The sequence below is a fragment of the Canis lupus genome, chromosome 33, assembly GCF_011100685.1.
Source record: "Canis lupus familiaris isolate Mischka breed German Shepherd chromosome 33, alternate assembly UU_Cfam_GSD_1.0, whole genome shotgun sequence".
Classification (NCBI taxonomy): domain Eukaryota; kingdom Metazoa; phylum Chordata; class Mammalia; order Carnivora; family Canidae; genus Canis; species Canis lupus.
This window is the reverse complement of record NC_049254.1, coordinates 1308302-1326586: the sequence shown is the minus strand read 5'-3', so window position 1 is coordinate 1326586 and position 18285 is coordinate 1308302. Positions and strand designations below refer to the sequence as shown.

Here is an 18285-nt window from a genome sequence, read left to right as displayed (position 1 = left end):
TCCCCGGCCTGGGTGCCCCCTCCGAGGCTGCGGCCGCCCTCGGGCCGCCCTCCCGCCCCCGCTCCCGCCCCCGCTCCCGCCCCCGCTCCCGCTCCCGCTCCCGACGCCCCCGCGGCCGCGTCAGAGGCCACCGGCGGGGGCGGGGCGCAGGGGAGCGAGGGCTGAGCGGCGCGGACAGGGGCCCACGTCCCAGAGGGTCCCTCACCAAGGCAAGACGCGCAGAGTGTGCCTAGGGCCGCGGCGGCAAACCTCGGGCTCCGCTCGCGTCGCAGGCGGTGGGCGCAGAGGGCGCGGGCACGGGTTCCCGCTCCCGTCCTTGCCGGCGGCTGCCCCGAGGCTCCCGGAGGGCCGCGGAGACGCCTGCGGGCCCCGCCGAGCGCCCCGCCCGTCCCCGCGCCCGGCCTGAGGGCCGCGGCCTGCCCCGGGACGCCGCCTGCTGCCCTGGGACGCGGCCTGCTGTCCCGGGTCGTGGCCTGCTGCCCCGGGTCGTGGCCTGCTGTCCTGGGACGCGGCCTGATGCCCTGGGACGAGGCCTGCTGTCCCGGGTCGTGGCCTGCTGCCCCGGGTCGTGGCCTGCTGTCCCGGGACGCCGCCTGCTGCCCTGGGACGAGGCCTGCTGTCCCGGGTCGTGGCCTGCTGCCCCGGGTCGTGGCCTGCTGTCCCGGGACGCCGCCTGCTGCCCTGGGACGAGGCCTGCTGTCCCGGGTCGTGGCCTGCTGCCCCGGGTCGTGGCCTGCTGTCCCGGGACGCCGCCTGCTGCCCTGGGACGAGGCCTGCTGTCCCGGGTCGTGGCCTGCTGCCCCGGGTCGTGGCCTGCTGCCCTGGGATGCCACCTGCTGCCCTGGGACGCCAACTGCTGCCTTGGGACGCAACCTGCTGCCCTGGGACACCACCTGCTGTCTCGGGTGCCAAGCACTAAGATTGGAGTCCCACTGACTCGCTGTGAGCCTGTCATGGTAACTAAAGGAACGTGACTAACTTTTTAAAGCAGATTCACCAGAATGTGTTTGTTTATCCAAAAAGAAAGCTGTGGCACAAGATCGTAAATAGTGAACTTGTTTTTCTGAAGTAATCGTAATTCCTAGGAGGCTTAATCAATAAGCTGAAAAATACTGGTTTTGGTTTAAAAAAAAAAAAAAACTACCAAATTTTATTATATAACAAAGGACTGCTTTTCTTATTTATTAACCGTCAGCTTATTGAGACCTGAAATTTGATCTCAGGCATGTATGTTTCCCAAAATACTATATGCTTAAATAATTTCGAACAATGATACCCTTCACATTCTAGTTTTAAAGATGATTTCAAAAGAGGAATTCCCCAAACATTTTGTGCAGTAGCAATGTTCCTATAATAAGTACGAAACCCAAGAATTAGTATGGAAACACTCATTTAACTGTTTCAGTGTTGTTGTTGTTGTTGTTGTTTTTTAAAGTAGCAGTCCTATTACTTTAAACCATACCTCATAGTTTAGGGTAAATTATGAAATTGTTGTACCAAAAAGGATTATTACAGGAGATTAAAGATTTCTAATTATTCTAGAAATGCAGGTGCAAATAACAGCTTCTCAGAAAGATGTTGGGATCCCCCACAGATATTTTGAGAAGTTCTGAGAAAATAGAAGGATGAACATCGAATAATTCTAAACAGCTATTTATTGGCAGGTAATGAGCCATTTGGTTGGTATAGTTTTTAAGATTCTTCCGAAAGTAAAAAAAAAATGCAAAGAGCCTGTCACACTTTTATCTCACAAATGAGAATGAGTAACTTTGACACAGCAACATCTTTTTCTATCTACTTGGGTCGAAAAATGGTCTTTGTAACCTTTGGGTCCTTGCAAAGTAACAATTAGTACAAATGAAGCTCTGAAAGTTTTTTTTTTTAATTAATAATAACCTTTTAGAAACATGAAAAAAACAGCAGAAGTTGACATTGAAAAACTGCCCATCCTCTTGGCAGGTGTTTGGGGCAATAACCTTCTTTATATGTTACTGCTAGAAGTGAAATTCTAAGAAAACAACCAGCCAATCCATATATGAAAATCACACACATATCTGCACACAGTTTGACTCAGCCATTTTAATCCTAGAAAATTATCCTGAGCAAATAACCATGGCAAGACATTAACCGTTTGTTAGGATTACATCAGAGTATTATCAAGAATATCAAATCTTTGGAATTCACCTAACTAATAGTGTATTGGATAAATAAGGTATGTCTATGAATAAAGTGGAGTACTATAGGTTACTTAATGATACTGTAAAAAATTAATCATCTAGAAAATTCTGCATTTTATATTTTAGGTTAAAATATGCAGATTACAAAACATTGAATTTGTATATGAAGAAAATACTGGATTGATAAGTGAATATCATTTTATATATCAATACATATAATATGATCCCATTTTGTAATCATATATTTAACTGGTAACTGTTTACATATGATAATGTATAGAAAAATATTTTGAATGGAAAAGAATGTTACAATTGGTTACCTTTGATAGTTTGATTAGTAATGATCTTTATATCTTTATTTTCTAAAATTGTCTGCCATGAAAAAAGAATTCTATAAAGAAATGCCTTTTTGAAGGAATTTGCCAATAAATATATGAAGAGCTAATCAAAAGCATTTTGAACGAAATTAATACAAATCAAAACAATTAGGTACAATTTCTTAAAACTAATAAATACAAAATGATAATGTCTACTTTTATCAGGATATAGTTAAGCACACTTTTAAAATAGGCACAGAAAATTCACTTTTAGGATTATATCATAGGGAAATTATCAGAGTCATGCAAATATGAATGCAGGTGGATCATTTGCACATTTGTATAAAATATTCCACCTGACAACATATAGCATTCCTTCATGACAAAAGCCCTCTGCATAAAATAGAACACATTTCAACATTATAAAAGCCTCATATGAAAAACTCGCAATCAACATCATACGTAATGGTGAAAAACTGAGAGCTTTCCTCCTAAGGTCAGGAGCTAGTGGAAAGGGTGTCATTCTCACCACTTTTAGTTAAACATAATATCTGTAGCCATTAGACAACATAAAGAAATACAAGGCATCCAAATAAGGAAGTAAACTCTCACTATTTGCAGATGAGTCTATGTAGAGAAAACCTGAAAGACTCCACCAAAAAACTACTAGACCTGAGAGATGAATTCAGTAATGTCACAGGACGCAAAATCAATCTACAGAAGAAATCTGTTGCATTTCTACAAACCAATAAGGAAGCAGAAGAAAGAGAAAGTAAGAAAACAATCCCATTTACCATTGCACCAAAGCCAATAAAATACCTAGGAATAAACTTAACCAGAGAGGTGAAAGACCTGTACTCTGAAAACTATAACGTGCTGATAAAAGAAACGCAAGACAATGCAAAGATATGGAAAGATATTCCATGCTCGTGGGCCAGGGGAACAAATGTGGTTAAAATGTTCATACTACCCGAAGCAATCTACACATTCAGTGCAACCTCTATCAAAATACCAACATCATTTGGTATTTCTAGTTCACAAAACTAGAACAAACGATCCTAAAATTTGTATGAAACCACAAAAGACCCTGAATAGCTAAAGCAATCTTGAAAAAACAAAACAAAACAAAAAACACAAAAAAAGCCCCCACAAAAAAACAAGGCTTCACAATTCTAGATGTCAAGTTATATTACAAAGCAATAATAATTAAAACGTCATGGTACTGGGATAGAAATAGACATACAGACCAAGGAACGGAACAGAAAACTCAGAAATAAACTCACAGTCATATGATCAATTAATCTTTGACAAAGGAGGAATGAATGCATAATAGGAAAATGGGTCTCTTCAACAAATGGTGTCGGGAAAACGAGCGTCATATGCAAAAGAATGATACTGAACAACTTTCTTTCACCATACACACACACAAAACCCTCAAAATGTATTAAAGACCTAAATATAAAACCTGGAATCATAAAAATCCTTGAAGGGAGCACAGTCAGTAATCTCTCTTAAATCAGCCTTAGTGACTTTTTTTTTCCTCAATACGTTTCCTGAGACAAGAGAAATAAAAGTAAAAATAAACTGTTGGGACCACATTGAAATAAAACGTTTCTGCAGTGAAGGACACCATCAAGAAAACTAAAAGGCAACCTACTGAACAGAAGATATTTGCATGTGACATATCCCATAAGGGGTAGTGTTCAAAATATATAATACAACTTAACACAAAATAACAAGTAAGCTAATTAAAAAAGGAAGAAGAGGGGGATCCCTGGGTGGCGCAGTGGTTTGGTACCTGCCTTTGGCCCAGGGCGCGATCCTGGAGACCCGGTATCGAATCCCACATCAGGCTCCCGGTGCGTGGAGCCTGCTTCTCTCTGCCTATGTCTCTGCCTCTCTCTCTCTCTGTGACTATCATAAATAAATAAAATTAAAAAAAAAAAAAAAAAAAAGGAAACCAGGTTGGATTCCTTAAAAAAATAAAATAAAATAAAAATTAAAAAAATTAAAAAAATAAAAAATAAATAAAAAAGGAAGAAGAAATGAACAGACAGGTCTCCAAAGAAGACATCCAGATGCCAACAGACACATGAAAGGATGCTCAGCATCCCTCAGCATCAGGGAAACGCACATCATCACTGCAATGAGGGGGCACCTGGGGGGCTCAGTGGTTGAGCCTCTGCCTTCAGCTCCGGTTGGGACCCTGAGGTCCTGCAGTCAGGCTGCACCGGGCTCTCCGGTCAGCAGGCAGTCAGCTTCCCCCTCTCTCCCCCAACTTGTGCTCTCCCCCTCCCCCCCCCCAACAAAAGGAAAAAAGAAAAAAAAAACACAATGAGATACCACTCTACACGAGTCAGAATGGCTAAAATCAACAAGACAGATGTTGGTAAGGATGTGGGGAAGGGGAACCCTCTGCACTGTTGGTGGGAATGCAAAGTGGTGCAGCCACTCTGGAAAATAGTGTGGAGGTTCCTCAAAAAGTTAAAAATAGAGCTGCTCCACGACCCAGTAATCTTACTGCTCAACAATTTACCTGAAAAATACAAAATAGCAACTAAAAGGGATCCATACACCTCTATGTTTATTGCAGCATCATCTATAGTAGTCAAACGGCAGAAGCAGCCCAAGTGTCCACTGATAAATCAATGGAGCTAGGCAAAGTCATACACACACACACACACGCACACACGCACATGCATACACACATGCGCACATACATGCACATGCACAGACACGCACACACACGCATACACTGGAATATTATTCAGCCATAAAATTAATGAAATCTTGCTATTTGCAAAAACAGGAATAGAATCAGAGGGCACAATGTCACACAAAATAAATCATTCAGAGAAAGACAAGTACCATATGATCTCACTCCTATGTGGAATTTAAGAATCAAAACAAACAAGCAAAGGAAAAAAGAGAGAGAGGAGACAAACCGAGAACCAGACTCTTAACTATAGAGAACACACTGATGGTCACCAGAGGGAGGGGTGTGGGGGGGGGGATTGAAGAGTATACTTACTTTGATGGAAAACATAGACTGACAAAAATTAGAGAAAAGTTAGATATAATAATAATTTTCCCATAATTAGGGGCTGAGTTTTAAAAGATGGTACATCCAGATAATAGAATGCAAAAAATGCTAAAAATGAAAACTTGAAGAGTATTTATTGACAGTGAAATACATTCAACAGCTGTATTGCTAAGGGAAAACCAGGCTATACGGTGACATTAGGAATAATCCTCTTCTAGTCATGTGCTCACCAAAGGTGTGTATGATAGGTACGTGGAAAAAATCTGGAAGAACTGAGTGGCAAAGTCATGAATGCTCTCTGTGGGTGGCAAAGTGATGGATGACTTTTCTCCTTTTATTGCTTTGTTTTGGAATTTTTATAACGTGAGCATGTGTTACCTAGGTAAACATGAATCTTAAAATGATTTAAAATTATATGTAGTTGGACAGAGGTATCCAATCTGCTTACTAAAGGTGGCTCAACCATGATGCAAAAATGGGTAAATATGAATACCCCAGACTCCAGATATGCGGCAACCATGCTGCCTTTGTGAGGGAAACAATAAACCGATGTATGATGTTTAATTTTTTTTTTTAGGATTTTATTTATTTATTCCTGAGAGACGGAGAGAGGCAGAGACACAGGCAGAGGGAGAAGCAGGCTCCCTGCCGGGAGCCCAATGCGGGACTCCATCCTGGCCCAGATCCTGGGATCCCGCCCTGGGCCGAAGGCAGGTGGACACCACCGAGCCCCGGGGGGCCCAACGTTTCAGAACCACAAGCATTACCCGCCTTGTAAGCAGCGACCATCTATTTTGCCCAGAAGTCAGGGCATTGCGTGGGTAAAGGACAAGTGTCCTTCAGGGGAAGCTGGAACCGACACACCTGACTGCTACTTATTTGCAGGTCACAAACCACAAGGTAGACAATAAAGACAGAAAGGGAAAAAAGAAACCACAGAAAAACAATGTCACTCACCCTTGTGGTGTAAGCAGCTTCTGGATCGTCCTCTAGAACACGCGAAAGTCCAAAATCAGAGACCTTACACACCAGGTTACTGTTGATCAGAATGTTCCGGGCGGCGAGGTCGCGGTGGACGTAGCCCATGTCCGAGAGGTACTTCATGCCGGAGGCTATTCCGCGGAGCATCCCCACTAGCTGGATGCCCGTGAACTGGGCGTCGTGTTTCTGAGAAACATTCCACACACACAGTTAAGACACGTTGCTGCTCTTCCTGAGACACGTCTTGGTTCCAGTCTCATCCTGAATTGTAAAAGCCCTGCAGCCCTTGGCTTCTGGGCCCTCCCGCAGTCGGGGCGTGTGAGCAGGTGCCCGGGGCTGCACCGGGCACCCCGAACCCTGAGAACCAGACCTCCCGTGGGCTTTCTGTGACGTGCAAGCCCCTCGGAGATTTTAAATTCAAGAACAACAAAATGAAATGAATCCTGTGGCTATTTTAGTTTTACATATTGATTTGATCGAATGTCCGTTCTTCCTTCTGGTTTTCCAGATTATTCCTGGCTTCAAATAAAGTGGATAGTGAACGTGTAATTTACCGTCCTAAATAAACAGTTCGGAATTAGTCAAGAATATTTACTGAATATTTTTTTCTCCTCAATCTTGAATTATACATCGTAAAATGGAAAACAATAAAACACAAAGTCAGAGTCTGGTATTTAGAAAAGTTTCCAATTCACTTGGATCAAAGTAGAAATACATGATTTATATGATACATAGGTAAAGAGACACGCACACATGTATACATATACATATGTGCATAAATGCCTGTACAGATAAATAGATATGAAATTCCGTGTTCAGTTATAGATACACAATGACAACTTAAAAGTATTTATTATAATGGTTTCAATTATGTAATTTGAAAAATATTTGTTTTTGAAATGTTCGGGAAAATGATTGCTGATAAAATTTGTATTTGCCTCATGAATATTAAAATAAAGAATATGACTTCTCATTTATAGAAAATTTAGAATTTTCCTCCATAATAATGAATTATTCTATCTTTCCTATCTATCTATCTATCTATCTATCTATCCATCCATCTATCTACAGTGCTGAATGCGCATTGAGGACAGAGTATATGGGGTTTTTTTGGCCCTTACAGTGACTGGTGATTGGCAATGTCTTGTTCTCCATAAAACTTTTGCATTTCTTTGAACAAATATTTACTGAAATATTTTTAAAAATTAAATAAATAAAATTTTAAAGTTTAAATAATTAAAAATATATATGGATGCATATGTATCAGGAAAATGGTATCTCTAAATTGAAAATACTTTGGAATTACAATGCTTGCTTATTTTCTGAGACAAAAGCTTTATGTGGTAGACGGTCTTCTAACAGCAGTCTGAAGGTATTTTAAATGAAGGAAAGAGGATATTCATCTTACATCATTGTTTTTTATGTCTTACTTTAAGAGTCTTTTTAAAATTTTTATCTTAACCAGTGTGGGTCCTGGCAGTACAAAAGGGTGGAAGAAAGATTGCACAAATTTGTTTTAAATATATGAACCATTAATTTTGGATCCTGCAAGATAAAGATGAATTTGGTCTCTTTGTATTTAGTCCTCCAAAATTTCCGTTTTGCTTTAACTTTTGTTATCTGATTGTTGGCAAAATATCAGAGGTTGCCTCTGACATTTTCCGTAGTTCATTCCATATTTATGCATATGTTTATATAGATAGAAGGATAAAATATAAAAAATAGATAAGGATAAGAGATACATGAATATATATAAAATCTTCTACTTACACGTAAGAAACTGTCCAGGGAACCATTCTCCATGTATTCTGTGACAATCATCACTGGTTTACCTGGATATACGGTAAATTGTAAATTAAACATGTCTAATCATGTTTAGAGTTCAACAAATATCACGTGATGAATACATCTAGTACACCTTGATACCCCTCATGGATTATAAAATGTAAAAGCTTCCCCTGTCTTCCCAATTTTGCAAAGTCACAAAAAAATTTTTCCCAATAAAAAAATTAAACCAAAAGAAAAAGAAAAAGAAGACTGGGTTTCAGAACAGGGATGATAACCTACAGCATCCAAATTGGCTTATTTGGCATGGCTTTCTGTGAACATAAAATACGCCCCCTTTCTGCCCTTTAATAATTGCATGTCAGCTGCTCTACAAAATTAAGTATTTCTGCTTTCCAGCCCAGGACAGAGCCAGGGTCTCCACAATCACCGACACGTTCCACAGGTATTGACAGTAGTAGTTGGGCAAGTAAAGCAAAGTCCCCATCTTCGTGGATCCTATATATAAATTTCATAAAACAACACCAATCATTGTAACTTTTAAAAAATCTGTACTCAACACATTAAAATAATATATAAAATCCATGTTAAAAGGAAAATAAAGTTAAAATTGCTGCTGGCAATTTTACAAACTTACAATAACCATTGTAGAAATATGTGGCCTTAAATACCATTATTAAACCTGTTAATGAACATTTAACTTTATTTATATAGTTAAATATATGTGCAAGATGCTGGTTTAATTATTTTATATGTGATATCTTATTAATTATTATCATTTCCATTTTGCACACGAGAAAACTGAGATATGTAGAGGGTGATCAATGTACTCAATGTCATACAACTAATAAATAATAAAGCCAAAAGCAACAAACTGCACCCATTATGCTGTTAATTTTGGAAATTTATACTGAAGGAAACATTTAAAATACGAACAGCATGAAATACAGGAGTGTTAAGTAATCTGATATACAGATTTATGAATAGAATAAATGTTCAGGCAACGATTGGGTGTCAATTCTATGGATTATTCTGAATTAAATTGACAGCTCTGAAGTCCGTAACATTTTAGATAATTGTTATAGTGTAATGTCGTGAACAAGGCTGAAAATATAACTCTATATACATTACAAAACACGTAGGAAAATAAGTAATGCAAAATGAACATTTCAAAAGGAAAAAGGAATATGGAAAATGGATATTTTTGATATACAGGAAACACTAGTAGATATTTTTGCATAATTAGACTCATGTAACATCACATATTCATATGTGTGTATATTACATACATACCTCACACCACTTCATCTTCACGTTATCTCGTGCTTTAGTAATATACATTATTCTCATTTTTTTCGTGTCTCCAAGTGGAAGCATTGTGAATTTAAGGAAGCTGCTGGGTCACACAGTTAGCTAATTTTCCAGCAGATCCCAGACGTGCCGTCTCTGATGTCAAAACCTACTGTATTGGGCAGCCCGCGGGTCGGGGCGGGGGAGCTCAGCAGCTTAGCGCAGCCTTAGGCCCAGGGCATAACCCTGGAGGCCAGGTATCGAGTCCCGGAGTGGAGCCTGCTCCTGCCTCTGCCTGTGTCTCTGCCTCTCTCTCTCTATCTCTCTCTCTCTCTCTCTCTGTCTCTCATGAATAAATAAATAAAATCTTTTTTTAAAAAAGAAACCTATGCTATTACTACACGGTAATTCTCTTCCCATATTTTCGCTATGATCTTGTTTAAAACTTAATTTCATCATGTCACAAAAAGAAGGAACAGCGCTTGTCCTCCACGTCTGGGGCACCTGAATCAGCTCTTGAAAAAGCGCCACTGAAAGACCTGGGCAGGTGGCTTTTCACAAACACTGATGCGCCCCTGACCCGTGTGCACACTTAGGTCTTCCTCACAGGCTCCTTCCCTATCATGAAAGTTAGTCTGCCTCTGATGATAGAAAACAGCTTTCTTTGCTTCCTTTTCCTTTCATAGGTTAAAACTCTCATTCACACTACTTATGAATAATGTTGCTTGGTACTATGAAGGTTATACTTACTGTATTCAGTACTTCGATGTATACTAGGTTATAGGTTTAAAAGGTAAGAAAAATGATTTAAATTCTATGATTTTCAGACAAATTTTATACACGTGACAACCAACTGATACACCAATCTATTTTCTGTGAAGGTACTGATTTAATTACATATATTCAGTAACATGTCATACATATCTAATAAATCTGATAATATAAATCTGTAAAGTCATTTAGCCAAAAGTTTCAGCCTCTAGAACTTGCTTTTCTAAAATTCAAATTAAGCTCTGATTTGATACTATTCAGGAAGAAAGGGAAGATTTGACTTTTCCTTGGAAACTTCTCTCTCTCCTGAACTGATCACCCCGATGCTAAAGAGTAGTCCCAGAGACTGATACAAAATTAAAAGCATGGATAAGTGAACAAAGGAATGAATGAATGAAATCTTTCACATGCATGTTCTCTGTAAATCACTATAATTGTCTTTGTTCTTGCCTCAATACCATTCTATGGAGAATAACGTGCTCACAAAGTTCAGTGCATACGTTAAGCGTAGTCACAGGTATTTTGTCTCCTACAGCAAACTCCCAGTGACAGTCACCATGTTTTTGTGCTCCCCAGACTGTTGCTTATCACTTGTTTCCTCCTGGCTCCCAGCCTCATGCCTATTCCATTTCTGGTTAGCATGTCTGGTGGATTGTTTGGCAGGGGAAATAAAAGTAGCTGAAAAATCAAGCCAGTCAATTAAGCCAAAGCCCCATGACCATTCAGAAATCAGATCGGGCTGCATTTAGCTCTAAGATTTAGGTATTTGTAAACACATCAGTTATGATGGGCAAGTCTGAAAATATGCTTTACATTAAGTTCAAAGATTCAGCAAACCCAAATGTACAAAGAATAAACAGAATCAAAAATATTCCACCTTGGAAAGCCTTGATTTCTAAGTTCTATTTTTTTTTTTTTTTTTTTTTTTAGTGTCTAAGCTTATTTTTAGCCTTAGTTTCCTTGTGCTTTTGATTTTAATGAATAGGGTTAAAGGAAAAGAAACTCTCTGCAATAGTGGTGGGAGCTCATCCTAACACATATTAAAGATTGCCGGAAATTATTTATAAAATATTAGCTCACCTGCACATGGATGCCATGTGTTTCTATCCAGGTTCATGCTCTTTCACATGTATTTTGATTTAGAAGTGACATTCTCGTCTTTTTCAAGAACCCTATCATTTGCTGCCCTCGGAGATCCTAAAATACATCTGAGCATCTGCACGAAACTCAATAAAATTGTTGCTGGATGACGGCTGAAAGGAAACACTATCAAAAATGCGCAAAACAAAATGTGCAGCAGAATTTTACTTTTTTCCTACATTGATTTGTAAATATAAACAAAATTATGATATTTCATGATTATAGGGTTAAGGGAAGTGAATCAGTCTGTTACAATCAGTTCATTTCCCCAATTACCTCCAGTGGTTCAGATATATTATTAATCATTGAACCACTGTTTGATGACAGAAGAAATGTGATTCAGAATATCTAAGAATCCCAGGTTCAACATGGTATATTTCACCACAACCTTTCTAATCACATTTTTATAAAAAGAAGAGCCGAAAAATGTAATAAATATTTAGCCATGCGTAGGGATTTTTATTGTAATTATAAAATAGATGTTGGCTTTAGATTAAAATATTTGCATTCAAACATAGTATTTATCAATGATTAGACTATTAAACTTTATTGGGGTGCCTGGTTGGCTCAGATGGAGCAGTAGACTCTTCATCGTGGGGTCATAGGTTTAAGCCCCATGTTGGACATAGAGATTACTTTAAAAAAATAAAATTAAAAAAGTTATTGAGGGGAGCCTGGGTGGCTCAGTTGGTTAAATGACTGACTGTTGATTTTGGCTCAGGTCATGATCTCAGGGTTCTGGGATCGAGCCCTGTGTAGGCTCCACACTCAGGGTGGAGTTCACCTGTGATCCTCACCCTCTTCCCCTGCCCCTTCTGCTGCTCATGCCCATGCTCGCTCCCTCATTCTCTGTCTCTCATCAGCTCTTACATCCACAAGTCTATGGATTAATGAGGGCAGGGGCCAGCTCCATGCTGTACCTAGTTCTAAAACCAGTGGAGTGCCGGTTAAAATGGATCGTGTCTATAGTCTCAGGATGGCCAAGGATCATCTCTCTCTTCAAAGTCAGGCTGAGAAACACTTTCTCCACGTTTTCCTAACCAACCATCCTCCATCGATCTGAATACACTGAATGCTTCACATTCAGCTGACGTAACATTTCTAAAATTTATTTGTGCTTAATCTGAAACAAGATTTAATACTTTTGAAGATGGGAACAGATGAAGAGGACACATAGGCTATACAGGCAACAACAGGCCATGCACTTAAAGCTGGTACATCACTGTATATCCACTACACCTCAACGAAGAAAGAAGACAGGGATGATATTTCTACTTTCCCTTGTTCTATTCAAAGCTGATTTGTATAATAAGTCCAATAACAATCAATAAATATGAAATCTGAATGTGTTCAATTGATTTTACAAGGACTACTTAGTTTTTTTTTTTCCTTTTCAAGCTTTCTATTTTCTTTGTCTAATTGTAAAAATGAGGGGGATCCCTGGTAAAAACGAAGACCTTAGGTACAAGAATGAATTAAAGTGATAATAGCAGAAAAAAAAAGTGATAATAGCAGGATTCTCATTTCTACCCTAAGACAAATGCTTTTCATGTTTTACTTCTGAATATGATGTTGTAGGTTTTTTGTTCTGCTTTGTGGTTTTTACGTATATTTATCAGACATGCATATTTTCTATGTAGGATGTGCTAAGGAAGACTTTTAAGTTAAAGTGTTTATTTTCTATATCTTTAGAGACTGACCTTTTCTTTGCTATTAATGTTATGAATTTCTAAAATGACTAGATAGTAAACCAACTTGCATTCTTGGAATAAACTAAACTTGAACGTGATCTAGTATCTTTTTTGATAAAATTGTTAACTATGGCTTTTTATGCCAGTGTTACTGAAGTTTTTTCATGCCTTTACAGTTATTTTCCCCTCTGAAAACATTCTTGTATAATTTTCAAGATATCATCATCCTCATGAGTTAGGGACATTTCTTTTTCTTACTTTTTGCAAGGATTTGTGTATGATTAGAATTAGACAGTTATTAAGTAAGTGTATAATTATGGTTCTCTTTTAGGAAAGTTTTTGTATATTTAAACTAGTGCTCTTTCAAAGTTGGTCTTTGGACACATGTAAGTCCTTTTCTAACAAATGTTAAGTTGCATTTAACCATTCAAAAATATCACAAACCCATCATCCTATCTAAATGGGGAAAATACATATTTTCTTGTAATTCAAATGTGGCCAATTTAACCAAAAAACATGGATGGACAATATTGAAAAAAATAAGGAAAGACTTACTTTGAAAGACTTTCCTAATTTTATTGCTGTGGACACTTTGATAGAAATGTTCTAACCTCCTTTCTCAAATTAGTTATGAATGCATGAGAACTTGTGTCATGAGAGTTTACTCTAACAAACTATTTCTATATATTATCAATAAAATAAACATAACATATATATTGTCTATTTTGAATATTGCAGGGAGTTAGTACCCTTGAGACAAGTGCATATGAAAACTTTCAGAGAGAAGCAAATAGGACATAGCAAGAATTTGGCATTGTCACTGCATAATGATATCTTATTTCAGCAATATTTTTATCATATGTCCAGGAGATGGAAAGGTGTAAATAAATGACTAAGCTTTTGGTGTAAAGTGGATGCTCACACCAGTATAGAAATGCTTTAATTATGAGTGATTGTCCTAATATTCTGCTTACTATATTCCTTAATGATGTAAAGTTACAGTGACGCATTATTATTTATTATTATTTTTAAATTTCAGAAAATAATCCCTCCCTAAATACCAACAAACACATCAATTTTATCTAATATAATTCCTTCTGTGTCACTAAGTAAAAAGTGGCCAATGGGGGTCTTCTTGGATTATGAACATCACTTGACTAATGATGTGATGGCAGAAATATCAAACATTTGCTAAAAACAAGTTCCATCTTTTTGAACTTCAGCTAAAATTGATAACACATGTTAGTACCAAGTTCTGAGCAGAGACGGTGCCCCCAGCTTTCTGCTACTTTGAAGATCAGAGACTCTCTCACCTTCTCTTGTTTAAGACCATCAAGCTCAAAACGTATCATTAAAATTGTTTAGGGTTCAACTCAAATAAATGGAAATATAATAATTGAATAAAGGGCTTTCTCTAAATGACTTGAAAATAATACCTTATAACAGACGTAGTGTTTCAAGCGTATAATTAATAGCAATATTAAAAAGAATTACCATGGAGCAAAAAAAAAGTATAGCTTTCAAGAATGTTTTTCTATACAGCAAAGATTAACTGATAGATTCTCAAATCTACCAGAAGTGGTAACTTAGATTTTCATAGCTCGATTCCACTTAAAACTGTATTCCTAGATAATTTTATTTGATTTTGAAAGTATCCAGAAATAGTGACATATAACTGCTATTCTGAATTACAAGGGAAAAAACCAAATCTCTATGAGTGGCCTGATTTGCCAGAGTCCCACAACCAGTTGGGTTGAGTAAACACTTGAACTCTGACCCTCTGATTCTTAATCCAGATAGTGATATAATCAGTTTTCTTCTTTAAACACAAACATGTTTATTAAGTTTTAAGCCCTGTATCACTCTTGGGGGGGGTGTTTCTGAACCTTGCAGTCATATATTCTCAGGAAACAAAGAAGATAATAGGAGTGGATGAATCACTTCTCATGACAAAATTGCCTTAACATATTTATATGTTAACTGCAATGTATTAACTTTATTTTAGGGCATTTCTGTTTCCTCTCAGATGTTATAGGGTACCAGATAGAGCTTTTATATATGCCACGAAAGGAGTTCAAAATCTAATTTAGGTCTGCGACTCTATTATGTGTGCACTATATGAGATGACTGGGATCTATATCGTCGGATTTGGCAGCCTTTTACATGCTTATTTGACCGGGGAGATTCATCAAATTTAGAACTTTCACCCTAAGACTAAGGCAGTTGTAACCCATATTAGAATGTTACAAAATCAGACTCGAATAAGGCATTTAATGGATAATACCTATGATTTTTAAAAGTCTTTTTTTCCTTAACGCATTTTTTTCTGCCTTTTGTTCTTGGGGATTGTTTTACAGATTTCTTTGCCAGCTGACGATAGCTCATACTTGATGATTTCATTTTTATACTGAAGGAAAACTTGCCATAATAATTATGGCTTAATGTTGCACATCATTCAGTGAATATTGAATTGATAGGTAACAGTCAGCAAAATGTAACAGGTCATTTTCAATAATTCATTAACACTGGAAACCTCCCCCCCCCCCAAATCAATTTACATTCGGTAAAATAGAAGAACCTATCAATAAACTTAAATTTAAATCTGATGTCTATTTTGAGCGTCACTTTTATCTCCTCTTCTAGGAGGTGTAGGTGTTGGAGAAGTTAGGTGATAATTCTTGCCCATGCTAAAATGTCATGGTTTTCTCCGTCATTCCCTAACTGCTGCAAGCAGTCACGCAATTGCCCTTCCTTGCAGCATGCGTTCAATTTGATGAACCAAGATTGAAGAAAGACCTCTAGGTAGAAGATATTGCTTTTTTTTTTCATTCAAAGTATCAATATTTTTATTTCTTAACGTTGCTAAATTAAGAACCTAGTACGATCCAGGTTCTATTCTCAGTCACTGATTAAAAATAACATGGATTTTTGCCTTTTATGAGAGTTCACATTTTTTTAGGTATTAAGGGTTATTAATTATTACTAGAAAATTTTTGAAGCTTGAGGGATTCCTTCCTATGATCAAGTTATTAGGGGAAACTTAAAAAAAATCAAGATCAGAAAAAAAAATCAAGATCAAATAAGTAGAATACAAAATGAAAATTAGAAACTCATTTTTATCCACTGTTAGGGCCAGGGGAAGACCAACCTTCTGACGCTATCTCCAGCACTTTCTAATCAGACCAGCCACTTGCTCTGTATAGTTATTGTTTGTTCAAATATAAAATGGAATTATCGTATCTGATTCACAGGGTAGTGATAATAATGAAATGACATCCATGGTGCAATGTGTGGCATACAATGGTCAACCCATAAAGAAAGCCTTACCCAAAAAAACAAAAACAAAAACAAAAACAAAAAACAAAAAACAAAACAAAACAAAACTTTATGTAAGTTGAGTTAAAAGAAAAACAGCTCTACAAGTACAAATGAGTTTTCTCCCCAAGAAGTGCTCAAGATCTGAAGGACCCCCTCTTGGTAAGGATGATTTAAAGGAGAATAAATGACGAATTGATTATTAAAACCCCAGTGAGACACAGTTCTGTAATTCCACGGGCATTAGCTAGTATGGTCTTAACAAAGGATTTGAACATTTTCCCAATCCTTACTAACAGTGTTTTTATTATTAATCTAAAAAATAGTAAAAAAAAATGTTCTTCGTCAGAAAAGATTTCAGGGCTACTACTAATATAACCTCATTTTTAGGAGTATAAAGGGAAAAATGCTTCTTACAATATTTAATACGGGCTCATAGTTTATGGTTTAGTTCTACATTACTCAGTTCTTAATCTTATTTATTATATAAGAAAACTCCAAAGCAAATCAAAGTACATTTCAATTTTACCATGCTCTTGTGAGAAAGGAACTGCCTTTTTAGTCACACTAAGATGAGAATAGGTATTAGTGCCATTTGGAAAGTGCTCCATGTAATGTTAAAGAAAAATATCATTGTGAAAAATATAATGTGTAATGTCTGTGGGTAACCATAGAATATGTAAATGTGGTGCCAATGAATTATCCCCTTAAGGATGCCAAATTTCCTGCCATATGTTGTCTTTTGCTCTAAGTAGTTTGTTGCCAATTTAGCTTATTCTTCATCCTGTGCTCCAAAATCTCAAGGAAAAAAAAAAAAATCCTAGAGCATTCTCAAGAGGTTTTCATCGGTAACAAAGCCAAAAATCACATATCTGCCTCACAGGATTCCTTCTGAGTCTGGCTGGAGAAATGATCATGGAAATAAGTCCAGATCTCTATCTCGGGCTATGAGGCAGCGTTTCCCCAGACTGGTCAGAGCTCCGTCTGGGACCCTAGATTAGAATTATTTGAAATCCACAGAGTACCAGGAAGAGGCCATGGGTTTAATGTGATCCCAATCTTTACAGCTCAGGAGCATTCTCCAAACTCACATAATTGTCCTGAAGTCAGGGAGGTAAAGATTTGGGAGTTAACTGAAGCTGTTGACCAATAACAGAAAAGGCAGCTCCCTGGGAGTTCCCAGCAATTCCTGTCAAAATCGAGTCATTGTTGTTCCTCATCCTTCTGCACCACAGAGACGTCTTTATGATTCACTTCTGAATCATCTTTTCATCAGTGGACCTTAATACCACCCCATTTTTTAGCTCCTAAATTTTCCCAATTTTTGAAGATCTAGAATAGCACTGTCCACATATGACCAGTTAGATATCTTTGCTCTCTTACTGAAGAGAGACACGTTGGCCTCAAATGAGTTTTTCTGTTAGGACTGACAGACAGCTATTAAAAAAATAATAATAATCAAAATCCTTTAACAATTGAGTGTGGTTTTAAAGACTCTCTGCTCGACATGGCAAAAGTTTGTCTTTCGACTTGACTTACTCTTAGTAACCACTCCCTCCAGTCGGATGATGTTGGGATGGTCAAATTGTCCCATGATACTTGCTTCTCCTAGGAAGTCTCTCCTCTGCTTTTCTGTGTAGCCCACTTTTAGGGTTTTTATGGCCACCGAAATCTCTTTTTTTGAAGGAAGTTTCAAGCGGCCACTGCATACTTCTCCAAATTCGCCTATCAGAAGAACAAAACAACGACAAAAGGTAAGGACTTATGTCATTAAA

At 37.9% G+C, this 18285-nt stretch overlaps 1 protein-coding gene across 1 annotated transcript in view; it reads right to left on the bottom strand.

Moving 5' to 3' along the window:
• EPHA3 (EPH receptor A3) overlaps positions 1 to 18285 on the bottom strand; it is a 97149-nt gene that overhangs the window by 55381 nt on the left and 23483 nt on the right. Inside the window, exons 8-10 of the mRNA XM_038583245.1 lie at positions 18050 to 18235; positions 8289 to 8350; positions 6495 to 6704 (exon numbers count right to left, since the gene is read on the bottom strand). Of these exons, the coding sequence (XP_038439173.1) occupies positions 6495 to 6704; positions 8289 to 8350; positions 18050 to 18235 (458 nt within the window). The remainder of the gene's footprint in view (positions 1 to 6494; positions 6705 to 8288; positions 8351 to 18049; positions 18236 to 18285) is intronic.